Below are 12,773 nucleotides of genomic sequence, written 5' to 3'. Positions count from 1 at the left end.
TTGCAAGCCCCTCGGAATGCTGCACTTTCCCTTGTTGCAATCGCAACAAACGACAGCCATGCGGGAAGGGGGGGGGGATATTTGCAAGCCCCTGGGCTATTGCACTGCAAGGCATAAAGACCCACCACCGTGCAGCGGGCTTCGCCCCAGATCCGGCTATGTAACTCCTTTCTCGAGGGTGGGGCTTTGAGGCTTTTTGAGGGGGCGGGGTTTCTGACATCACATCCTGCTTGGGCCTTGTTGTGGGTTTTCTTTGAAAAGGGAAAATATCCTTTTGCTTGCAAAGGGGGATGCTAGCAGTATTTGTCTTTTGCTAAAAGAAGGTGGGGGGGGAAGAGGGGTGCAAACTCGGGCGGCCTTGCTGGTGGCCCCGCGGGTGGCTTGCTTGGTGGCGGGGGTGGAGGATTTGGAACAAAGAAGCTTGTCTCCCCCCCCCCCCAGCACACCAGCCTATTTGCAACAAAGAATATCTAGTGGGGGGCAAGGCAGGAAGGAAGGAAGGGGGGAAAGGGGATGCAACATTAATCTTCCCCTTTAGGACTCGTGGCTGGAATAAATTCCGGGAGAGCAAGAAGCAGGAGACGACAGCAACAAAGGAGCTGGCCAGAGATGTGAGCAGTCCCCTTGGGGAGTCTTCCGTGGGGCTGGGAAGGATGGAGAGGGAGGCAGGGCGGGCGAGAGTTGTCCTGACAGCTTGGGAAAGGAGATGGGGAGTTAGCTCACAAAGCTCAGCGCCCAGAACCTTCCCCCACCACCACTCCGGATTTTCGGCCTGGGGCATCTTGGAGACGATCCGGAATTGGGAAAGGAAGGTGTTTTTGGAGAGAGAAGTTGGTCCTTGCCTTAGGCCTGCTTCTGTCCCTCTGCCTCCCTCTCTCTGTTTAGATTACAGGGGCAAGCAGGTGTTATTGATGATACTATGCACTGCAATAAGTGGATTTTGATGGAATTGCATTAATTGTACCGTTCTGTGCAAATAGTACTTTTTGCAGTTGTTGGTTCCTGATGTGAAATAACAATGTGATGTGTTGTTGTGTTCTGTATTGCTAAACGTGTTAAGGGTGGGTTTGTTTATTTATTTGCATTTGTTTGCAGCTGACAAGAGTTGTGGTTGGAATTAAGAGTGGAGGAGTTTGTGCAAGGGGAGGGGGATAGTACTGGGCTACATGAGCTCCACAGAGTTGCCTCCGCACTGGGATAGGAGTTGAGTATTTGTAGAGTAAGCGGAAGGTCTAGGGCCTGAGCACTGCATTTGGAGGTGATGCAACTGCGAAGAGATGATGGATTGGTGTGCAGCAGCCTGGGCAGGTTTTTCTCTGCTGTCCTTACATGCACTGTTTGTTCATTCTGCTATTTAAATAGTTGGATTCCTCACAGCTAGTGGCAGGGTGGCTCGGTGTAAAGGGTGACCCTAGAGCCCTGTGCTTCTCGTGCAGGGGTAACAAACATGATGTTTTGGACTACAACTCCCATCGTCCAGCTGGCTGGGCTGATGGGAGTTGTAGTCTGTAACATCTGGAGGGTACCACATTTGCTTCCTCACCTTTATTCTAAAGATGAGGGGATTTTGGGCAAGTGCGTCTAGCTGTGCAGTGATGAGAAGAGTGCTTATATACCTGCTAAGGTTCTCTCTCTTCTTCATGGTTGTTAAAAAGTGCAGGAGCCCTGTTGTCCCTTGCAATTGGTTACCCCAACACTTATATACACAGAGAGAGATTGTAAGTGAGTAGTTGCAGTTTATGTGTATGAGGGAGAACAAAGATTGGGTGGCTTAGTGCAAAGGTAATTTCTCAATACCTTTTGAGACCTATCAGGAGAGTAAAGAGCAGTGATGGGGTATGTTGTCTAGTATGAATGAGGACAGGCACATGTTCTTTACGATTCCTTATATTAATGGGGAAGGACTTGGGACTTGCATTGCATAACAACTTTGAAAATATACACAAACCCTTAACTAATGTCTAAAAATCATAGAGCGCCCTTTTAAAATGGGGCAGGTTATTGGGTTGCTTTTGTTTTTATTTTGACTATGCGTTTTGTGTTTTTACATTGTGATTTTATCTTGTGAACTGCCCTGAGACTTGCGGGTATAGGGCAGTATATAAATTTAATTTAATAATAATAATACTAAGAATATAGGACTGCATGCAAAGGGGGAGACTGGCCTTCATATAGATTCATATTCCTCTTTTGTTTCCGAATGAATAGCCCGCCCTGCATTTGAGGGAATTATGTTCCGGTTCATGAGAGATGGAGAGCCAGAGGACCCGATGTTTGTGATGTGAGTACTCTAGTTTTGCCTCCTGGAGGGAAGCAGTGGACAGAGGGGAGGGATAGGTTTGGTGTGAACTGCTTCAATACCTAACTCCCTTGTGTCTCATCTCCTCTTCGTTCAGGGACCCTCTTGCCATCCACCACCAGCATGTGAACCGTGTGCTCTCAGGCGGCTTTGGTTATAGCCCCTTCCTCAGCATTGGCAACGGGACTGTCCCTGCGACACGCCAGACTAGCCGAAGAATGCAGGTAATGGAAATCTGGAGACTTTGACTGGGTCTGTTTTTCCCCCTTTGGTACGAATGCAAGTAAAGAAAGAGAGACATATCCCTGTGCCACTTGTCTACCTAAATAATAATCAGCATTTTGAACATAGGAAACTATACTGAGTCAAGTTGTTGGTTTAACTAGCCTGATTTGGCTAGCAGTGGCTTTCCCAGAGTTTCAGGGAGAGATAATCTCCCTCACGTCTCTGCCTCTCAACTTGAGACTAGCAGAGATTTTCTGAAAAACATGTTGTGCCACTGAGCTTCAGCCTTGATTTTTTTCCTCGCAGCTGTAGTACACAGGGTTGATGTTTCACCTTGCTTCCTATTATGACCCCAGGGACATGTCTTGTAAGTCATAGCCTTATGAAGTCCATCAGTATGCCAGGTTCAGACCCTGAAACACAGGCCCAAAGGGGGGCTTGTGGGAATGGTTGGGTACAGGAATACCAAAGAAAGATGTCAAAAACATCAGAATGACCAGTTCTAGTGCTTTATTAAAGAAAGGTGTTACAGCAAATTAGCCTGCCAGGTCTCCCAGCCTTTATAGACACGGGACCAACATGGCAGCAAGGAGATGGCTTGTCCACGCCCCAGAAACACTCATGCCTTCTTTATTCGCAAAGCAACATTCACCACTTGGGCCAGGACTCCCTTCAGATAAGGGCATAGGTGGCAAATACCCAAATCTTACAGATAGTTCCCCTTTCTGGGCTCAGAGCCCAGCACCCCAAGCCCACAGATCAGGATAATGTCAAAGCAAGCCAATTGCCGTATTTTTTGCTCTATAAGACGCACCAGACCACAAGACGAACCCAGTTTTTGGAGGAGGGAAACAAGAAAAAAAATATTCTGAATCCCAGAAGCCAGAACAGCAAGAGGGAGCGCTGCGTAGTGAAAGCAGCGATCCCTCTTGCTGTTCTGGCTTCTGGGATAGCTGTGCAGCCTGCATTCGCTCCATAAGATGCACACACATTTCCCCTTACTTTTTAGGAGGGAAAAAGTGAGTCTTCTAGAGCAAAAAATACGGTAGCTTATAGCAACGCAAGTGAATAAAAACATATATGAGCTCATTGCTGCAACAACTACCAATTAATTGTGGGGTTATCTTGACTACCAAGATGGCATTTGCAGAGCTTTCGGAACAGTTCACCTTGGGTTCAACACAAGAGAGATCCTATTGAACACATCACAAATTTGTTTGGCCCTTCAGTATCCTTAGTAAGTTGGTGTTATCCACAAACCTGGTTAATTTATTGTCTCCATGGGTGAACTGATGAGAAAAATACTGTAAATAGCAGAACCAGAACAGAGTAGCCGAGGGTGGGCAGACAGTTCAGTTCCTCCAGCTTTTCCTCCTGCTCTCTGTTCTTCATTCAGTTGCCAGTTTATAAGACACCAGGCAGTTTTACCACATGACTGATAAGGAGATTTAGGAGTATTTAGTGTGGGGGTGAGGAAACAAAGACCCTCCAGATGTTATTGGACACTAACTTCCATCAGCCATGCCTGCAGGGCCAGTGCTCAGGTATGATTCCCCAACCCTGCTAGTGAGATATTTTTCAAAAACATTTTGCAAGTCCATCGGGTTTCCTCTTTAAAATGCCAAAGAATTTTTAAAGTGAAAAATGTTCACTTTCAAATATTTTTTGTTGAAACAAGACTGGACATTTTCTTGGTCTTCCTTTCGCTCACCCACTTACTCCTTTTCTTTTAATAGTCCTACGTTCTCCTCCTGGTTCACTGCTGGATTAGGGTTTTTGTGTAGGGTTAGTTTGTTTGTTTAAATCTTCATTTGGGCATTGCTTCCAGTTCTTAAATGAAGCGTCCTTGCCTTTTATAATAATAATAATTTCCTCCCCTACTTATTACTAACCTTTCTAATCTGTAGGGTGTGTTTTATTTGGCTTTCTATTATATGACATTATATAACCTGCAAGCTTCTTAAAGAGATTTGACCTTGCTTTTAAATTTCTTTTTAAATGCTTGTTCCACTTTTGAGAGATTCTCTATTCTGAAATTAAATTACTTGGATGATAGACTTGAGGAGCTGATGTCATGCTATTGCTCCCCCTCTTGAATCTCTTAACTGAGTGAGTGAGCCCCTTTGTTATTCTAAGATGTGGGTAGGAGAGATGTTTATTACAGAAGGGTAGCTTGTCATTGTTCTTTATGCCTCTGTCCTTTTACAGGCAGGAACTGTTTCGCCCTTTGGGATGCTAGGAATGGTAAGCCCTGCTGTTCTTCTCCCCACACAAGCGTAGTTCTCTGAATCTTTTCCTCTGAGTAACATTCCCGATTTCTTCTGCTGCAGAGTGTAATCTTGAAATCATGAAAGCAGTGATACTTGTAAATTCCTCGACAGAAAAGGAGAATGTGGAGGATTACTCTGTTCTGATAGGAGAATTTTAAAGGCCATGATAAAGGGGGGAAGGAATCCCCTTCTGCCTTTCAAGAGAAAAATAAAAAAAAGAAGTCAAAAGGGGAGAAAATTTTAAATAATAGATTAGAATTTTGCAGAATGGCTTTACCTGCATGTCACTGTAAGCCATAGATAAGGTTTACTGTGGTTTAAAGGCTTTTTCTGCATGCTGGTGCATTAGAATAAAATAAAATAATATAATATAGAATCAGAGTTGGAAGGGATCTTGAGGATCATCTAGTCCAACCCTCTGCAATTCAGGAATATCCAGCTGTCTCTTACGGGGATCAAACCCCCAACTACGCAATACCAGAATAAGTAATGCAAGGAGGAAACTTTTGTGATGGTTTTGCTCCTCCCCCACTCCTGCTGCTCTTGCACTGCCAGGAGCTAAGGTTTGGTTTTGCTTAGCATTATGTCCGAACCCAGGCTTGTGGTTTGCGTCCTCCAAACAAACCGTGAGAGAATGGTAAGTCAGTAACAATCCTTGGTTACAGCTCATAGTTTATTTGGGGAGAGAGGAACCATGACCCTGGGTTTGGACATCACGAAACCATGGCTCCCGGTAGTACAGCGGGATTCTGAGCAGGGAGAGGAATGAAGGGGTTGTGATTTGCTCCCTGTTCACCGTTACATTGCGCGTTCACCTTTAAACCATAACTTAGCTATAGTTTAAAGTGATGTGTGAATGTGAATTTGGCTGTCTCGGGAGATTTTTTCAGTCAAGATCATGGGAGTGGTGGGGAAAATGGACTGCTTATTTGGATAATGAGGGCACTCAGGGAGGTTAGCTGGAGAGAACCAGTAAGTGGGGAGAATCAACTTGCTCACTGTGTGAACACAAACCATTTCCAAATGGCATTTGAATTTGACAAAACCAAATTGGACATTGGGCCATGAGGCCAAAGAGATATCCAGGAGTCCACACATTTTGGCTTGGCTTAGTTTAGTAACTAAGTTTCTGGCGTGTGCTAAGAACTTGGAAGGGAGTTTTGCTTATTGTGCTGCTTCTACCCAGTTGAAAGCTTAGCAGCGTGACATTGGAGCCCCCCCTCCTCTTCCTCACTGGGGAGGACGGGTGTCTCATGTGGTGCTGCTGATCTGTGGCTTTCTCAGGTGACCAGTGGATTTCCTGGATAGATTGTTTTTTACCTTGAATAACTTGGTGCTGGCTGCTTAGTTTCAGAGTAATTGATAGTGTGCAGATCTTGCTGTGCTGACTGATATTCCAAAGAATATTTAGCCTAAATGTGAATATGTCCAAAATTGAGATGGAATCTGATGCACCAAGAACATGTACTGATGTGGATTTAATTTAAATTTCCTACTCTAAAAATGGTGGCTTTCCCGATTCCTACCTTTGTATGCTTTTGTGTGTACGAAGTAACAACTTGTAACTTTAGCACTGTAAATATAGAATGGGGGTGCGTGGCAATGTTGTGTATTGATCAGAGTTTGGACTAGGTAGCCCTAGATTCAAATCAGTGTTCAGACATGAGTGACCCTAAGCCACTCAGTCTCTGTCCTAATTTAGTAAATCTTTGTCTTAAATTAGACTGCGCGAACAGGAGGGATTGTGAGGACAAAAAGAGTGCAGTGCCTTCAGTTTTACGGAGAAAAGGCTGGAGATGGTAGTTGCTCTTGAGTGTAATCCAGAGTACAGTGGTGCCCCGCAAGACGAATGCCTCACAAGACGAAAAACTCGCTAGACGAACGGGTTTTTCGGTTTTGAGTTGCTTCGCTAGACGAATTTCCCTATGGGCTTGCTTCGCAAGACGAAAACGTCTTGTGCTTTTTTTTAAAAGCCGCTTGAAGAGGCGCAGTTGCGACGGACCGTGCTTCGCAAGACGAAATGACTCGCGGAACGAATTCTTTTTGTCTTGCGGGGCACCACTGTATGTCCCTTGGGTTTTGGGCAGAGGTGGGGAGCTGGATCTCACCAGGGGGGCAGATCCTTTTATCGACACACCCCTTTGCACAGTAGGCAGCATTCCAGCCATGCAAAAGCCAGAGGTTTCTACATGCATGCACATCCACAATCACACTCCATCCAGGAAAGCAAAAGGCATTGGCATAGTTCAAAGAAGGAAGTGCTCCGTGAGGGTGCAGGCCAGGCCTGTGAGTCCTGTAGCCCAAAGAGAGACGTTCCCCATTCCTGATTTGGGGCATAGTCACCCTTGAAGCGGTACTATGCACTCAAGAGGGTCTGGCAACAGTCTAGACTTAGTCAGCGGTGGCAATCCTTGATATTTGCAGGTGTTCATGTAAACAATAATAAAAAAGGAGTAGAAACTCTGTTCATTCTATCTGAGCATCATTTGTGCCTTCATTGACTGATCACTCTCCCCAAACCTCAGCTCTTTTCCTATACTCTTTCCTTCAGGCAGGTGGTTTTATGGACATGTTCGGAATGATGAACGATATGATTGGGAACATGGTAAGACCCCCTGTGTGCATTCCTGTTGCATGGTTTGAACTCTGTGTTTGCATCTTTCCGTTCAGTTGCACCACGGTCATCCCCGACAACTGATCCCATGACAGAAGTGACACAGCTGGGTTTGTGATGCGCTTCTGCATGACACCCGCTGCACGGCTTGCGTGACTTTTAGACGTGGCTGTGACTTTGCTACCCCGGAAGACAGATTCTTGCTTATGCCCAGGGCTCTGTGTACGTGGCAATTCTAATGTAGAGTGCCGTGCGCACACAGACCCCTGCGAAAAATGCAAATCAGGGCGTAATATTGGGAACAGAATTCTTGAGGATCTTGGTTATCACTGTGAGAAGATATGCTTGAAATCAATACCTGCTGGAATCTCAGCCGAACTGGTAGTTGAATAAAATTTCCAGCTGCTGGATTCCAGTGCCCTGCCTAGATCATTATCCCGCCTTCCCTGACCCACAAACCCAGAGTAGATTTTGCAAAGTGGCAACAGCTGCAGAGTAAGACTCATAAAAAAATTCTATAAATTTCTGGCCTAGTTTATACAAGTTACAGAACTCTGATTGCTTGCAAGCAGAATTTTATTTGTTTAAATTTTTATTCCCGAATGTAGGGTGTACACAGCCCTCTTGCGGGTGACGTGGTGGCTAATTAGCTTTTAAGCATGTGCAGAGTTAATATTTTCTCCTAGTTCCAAACAAGTTGTGACCCATTCTTGCTCCTTGAATAGTGTAGGAGGGGAGATACCCCCTTTCAATACATTTTTCAAAACGTCAAGAAAAACCCAGAAAGTCAAAGGAGGGGAGACTTCTTTGCAGAAATGGTGGTTTTCATTCTGTAGTCGCAAAAGTTCTGCAGATGACTCCAGTAACGCTGCTCACCTTCTTTGATCTTTTGCGTGTCCAGGAGCACATGACTAGTGGTTCCAACTGCCAGACGTTTACCTCTTCAACTGTCATATCCTACTCGAATCTGGGGGAGGGCCCCAAAGTCTATCAGGAGACCTCGGAGACACGCTCTGCACCTGGTGGGGTAAGAGACTGTTTTCTTCTACTAGAATTTTTAACAAGTCCATGGATTGCTGGTCCCACCGGGGGTACAGACATTGTTATAAGAAAAAAAACTGCTCCTTCTCCCTTATGGAGTACCGAAGAGCCTGTATAGAGTCCTTATGTAGGTTCTCTATCGGTAGGAGAAACTAACAGAGGCCAACCAGAGAATATTGAGAAGCAAAGCAGCTAGTAAGCCTGATCTTTATTAACTGTTGCAACAGGGTCCTCACTCACCACATGCAGGGAGGGAGGAGGAATCCAGAACAGTGGTGCACAAGCCCATATATACTTTTGAAATTGCCACCCTGTAGCTCAAGACCACTCCCCAATACATCATACATACATCACTGGAGGGGTGGTCTACAGCAGAATCTTGTCTGGCAGGAAACCTGTTGATGGGTTTACCTGGAGAGCCTGGCCATTATTTTGTGATGATATGTAATTAATTCCTGAGTCCAGGCCACAGGCTCACCCTATTGATACCCAAATGTGCCCTTAAGGCAGGATTTGTGAGCACAGAGACACTGGGGAGGCTTTTCCCATTTCCATCCAAACTGCAGAGGAATATTTGAGGTCACAGAAAGAGTCAAAATGGCTTTAGGACTGCTTTCCTGTACTGTTTCAGACATGTGGTTTATATATTTATGTATGTGTTTGCCTGGTACATTTATGAACATTTATTTTATATCTTAGACCTTATAATTCTCATAACAGCATCAATGCAGACTGGGTGTGCTGAGGGTCAACATACAAGATTCGAAATCTCTGGTGGGTTTATGTTTTCCAGTGCAGGATGAATTCTTATGTAGGGCCAACAGATTTGATGAACTAAAATTACCTGCTGTGAAATTTGAGGCAAACCACTTGGCTTCCGTTTGGGAAGATCCAGGGAGTTAAAAGGCTAGCAAAATAGTTCCACAACCCCAAATTGCGACTTTGTTCTCTTGTCCTTAGATCCGGGAGACCAGGCGGACGGTGCGAGACTCTGACAGCGGTCTGGAGCAGATGTCTATCGGACACCACATCCGGGAACGCGCGCACATCATGCAGCGCTCGCGCAATCACCGCACGGGTGACCAAGAGGAGAGACAAGACTACATCAACCTGGATGAGAGTGAGTGTTTCCCTCTGGCTCCTCCCCTTCCTCGAGACGGTCTGCTCAGCCTCACCCTCCCACTCAGTGGCCTCCTCTCCCCCGTTCCCATTTTCAGTACGTTTTGAATTGTGCTCCCAGTACGCTTCTGAGCACAATTCAAAGTGTTGGTGCTGACCTTTAAAGCCCTAAACGGCCTCAAAGGCCCAGTATACCTGAAGGAGCGTCTCCACCCCCATCGTTCTGCCTGGACACTGAGGTCCAGCGCCGAGGGCCTTCTGGCGGTTCCCTCGCTGTTAGAAGCCAAGTTACAGGGGCCTTCTCAGTAGTGGCGCCCTCCCTGTGGAACGCCCTCCCACCAGATGTCAAAGAGAACAACTACTACCAGACTTTTAGAAGACATCTGAAGGCAGCCCTGTTTAGGGAAGCTTTTAATGTTTGATGTATTACAGTGTTTTAATATTTTCTTGGAAGCCGCCCAGAGTGGTTGGGGAAGCCCAGCCAGATGGGCGGGGTATAAATAATAAATTATTATTATTATTTCAGGTGATGCCGCTGCGTTTGACGACGAATGGAGGCGCGAAACATCCCGCTTCCGGACGCAAAGAGGGCTGGAATACCGGCGCCACGAGGGAAGCAATGGCCGCCGGGCCGAAGGGGCCCGCCTTGCTATTCAGGGACCTGAAGATTCTCCAACCAGACAGTCGCGCCGGTACGACTGGTGAACCCAGAGCAGACTTAAGGGGGGTGTGATGCGGTCACCCCCAAATCTACCTTCATGCTCTTGTAAGTCTTAACTGTTGCCCTTCGCATGCATGCTGTGCCTGCCCAGCTTCTCAGTTGGGGTGCAACCTGGCGAACCTGACTACTTTTTCAGTGCAGCATTGGGCCTGTGACTTACCTCTGTGCCCAGTAGTGGTCACCTTCATTTTTTTTTAGTACTTTTTGAAACACACACATACTGGCATATACAGGAAAACAGGCCTTAAAGTTGGTGATATTTACAGAGCATGAGAGGATGTTAAGGTCAGCAGGCTGCCACAAGTAGGGCATAGGAGGGAGTCATGGATAAGAAGAAACCTGAGCTTTCTGGAAAGAGGGTTGTTGCTCTTCCATGTGTCAGAAGCAGAGGCTTCTGGGAATTGCAGAGAATGAGGAGTGGTTGACGGGGGATTATTTTGATAAAATCTAATAAAACGCTTCGAAACAAAGCAGGGTATATGATTCATCTGGTGGCTCCTGGTGCAATTCTGTTTCTGCAAAGAAGCCTGATAGAGCTTTGTCGTTACCTTTATGGGAGGCCATCAGGGAGCGCTATGCACGCTGTCCTGAGTCTTGAGCAAAGGCAGTTTGCAGGGCGGAAAGTTAGTCCAAGGCACTTTGCAGCCCTGGAAGTAGGTCCCAGAGGTTCCATGCTTTTTCCAGTCAGGATCTCATTGTGGAGAGAATCAACAGCTACTGCTTGTGCTTCCACTGAGCACCCACAAGAATCGAGTATTGCACCATCTTTTCAAAAGTAATCTCTTATTCTGCTGGGCTGCTCGTCTTCCCAAAGGCAAACTTGGCTACAGCCGCGATTGTTGGTAACATAAGGAAGGGAGGAATCTAAGGGCACCATCACATCATCAGATTGCAGCCACACTTCGAAATAAATCCAAACCTGTTTCAATGAGGTTTATTTCAAGGTGAATAAATTTATTGCCTTGGTTTGAAATGGGGCAACTGCCATCACTTCTCTTCCGGAAGCTTTGGAATGATTGCTTTTAGAGGCTTGTCTTGCAAAGAGAATTCCCTTCTCACACAACCACAGTTGAGAGCAAGGGAGGCTGTAGTATGGAAATGTTGTAAGTTAGGCTTAGGGGAAAGCAGATGTTGTTAAAGACTCCAGCTCCCATTATCCCTGATCACTGGCCATGCTGGCTGGGGATGATGGGAGCTGGGGGTCCAGAAAAATCTGGAGGACCACAAAATAGTCATCCCTGAGCCATGAGCAAGGTACACATACCATGCCAGGAACTAGGCACCTGAGCTACTTTAAAAAAGAAGCAGCAAACTTGGATTTCGTTTCTGCTGATAGTTTTGATTGAATGAAAGCAAATTCTCATTTGGCGCAAGTGGCTAAAGATGCTTTAACAGTGTTCAAAGCTAGAGGTTGACTTACAGAGGTGGTACATTTCAGATTAGCAGCTGGGAAATTCCATGGCTCCATTCAAAAAGAAGAAGAAAAGGGGGGGGGAGTTCTAGCCTACAGTCTCTCTGAGAGGCCAGGTTTTTGTGTGAGCAGAAGCTTTCCTATAGAGAGGAAAATTCCACTGTGTGAGCCCCAATCTGAAATTGAACAGCCCTGAAACAAATTGATCATCCCCGCGAGATCTCAGCCATGGGGGGTTTTGCACTGAGTTTCCTGTTTTTCTCGCTCGCTGTTCCTTCTGCATTTCCCTTCTGTTCCCTTTCTGATTTCTATTTCTCTTCTTCTCCTCCCACCCTCTTGCTCAGGTACAGACAGTGAAACTCTGATGGCGAAGCCCCTACGAAACATCACTTGGACCTTCCTCAAGTTGAATACTAGCCTCCTGCCCCTATTTTAAGATATAAATTAAGTGACTAACTCTCTCTTCACAGTTGTACTCCTTGCATAGAGCAGGTGGCCAAGGGGAATGGGAGGGACCTTGTCCATGAATGAGTGGCACATCAATTTTACTTCGTTCTTTTTCCTCTTAACTCCTCCCTGCCCTTCACTGAGCTACTCAATCCCTCCCCTTAGTGTTTTTTGGAGGGGCGCAGGAGTGGTCTCCCTCAGTTTTTGCCACCCCCTCTATTCCCTGCTCCAAGTTTGGCTGGTTCCGAAGTTTGTATTTAATCTACCCACCCACCTCAAGTGGCAACCAAGTAAGGAAACCTGTTGACCTGCTATTAGTTTCAAGCACTTGGAAAAATAACCTTTAGTCGTCGCCTTTGCTCTTGGCCTGCCTGCCTGCCTGCCTGCCCTGGAAATGGGGTATGTATGAAAGGGTGGAAGGGATCAGGTGAGGTGTGGACAAACAAAACAGGCCCTACCTCTCTGCCCCAATCCAGTCAGCTCCCCATCTTATAAAATTTGATTTTGTGAAACTTGTAACTAGATGTTTACTGAGTTGAATAAAGAAATGGAACCTGTAAAGGAAGTGGAGTCGGCCTCTATCTCCCATCTTTGCGTCTCTTGAGTTCTCAAGGGATACAGGGCCG

General features: G+C 46.1%; 1 protein-coding gene and 1 long non-coding RNA gene across 2 annotated transcripts in view; both read left to right on the top strand.

Annotated features, from left to right (window-relative positions):
* Positions 1-12,773, top strand: part of LOC309522709 — a 289,900-nt gene that overhangs the window by 178,710 nt on the left and 98,417 nt on the right. The window lies entirely within an intron of this gene.
* On the top strand, positions 330-12,708 carry MLF2 (myeloid leukemia factor 2). The gene is made up of 9 exons (XM_082206160.1): positions 330-611; positions 2,209-2,281; positions 2,397-2,523; positions 4,733-4,768; positions 7,346-7,399; positions 8,310-8,435; positions 9,410-9,569; positions 10,095-10,334; positions 12,045-12,708. Exons 2-8 carry the CDS (start codon positions 2,232-2,234, stop codon positions 10,271-10,273), a joined length of 732 nt encoding a protein of 243 aa, XP_082062286.1. The 5' UTR covers positions 330-611; positions 2,209-2,231; the 3' UTR covers positions 10,274-10,334; positions 12,045-12,708.

The sequence above is a fragment of the Podarcis vaucheri genome (assembly GCF_965113315.1).
Source record: "Podarcis vaucheri genome assembly, chromosome: 17".
NCBI lineage: Eukaryota > Metazoa > Chordata > Lepidosauria > Squamata > Lacertidae > Podarcis > Podarcis vaucheri.
This window is presented reverse-complemented; position numbering and strand designations above follow the sequence as displayed.

What these genes read in the sequence shown, in the direction of transcription:
- MLF2 (XM_082206160.1), top strand. Translation starts at nt 2,232, where the DNA reads ATGTTCCGGTTCATGAGAGATGGAGAGCCAGAGGACCCGATGTTTGTG. An exon ending in AGACTAGCCGAAGAATGCAG is followed by an intron (nt 2,524 to 4,732) that starts GTAATGGAAATC and finishes GTCCTTTTACAG; the next exon opens with GCAGGAACTGTTTCGCCCTT. An exon ending in ACGATATGATTGGGAACATG is followed by an intron (nt 7,400 to 8,309) that starts GTAAGACCCCCT and finishes TTGCGTGTCCAG; the next exon opens with GAGCACATGACTAGTGGTTC.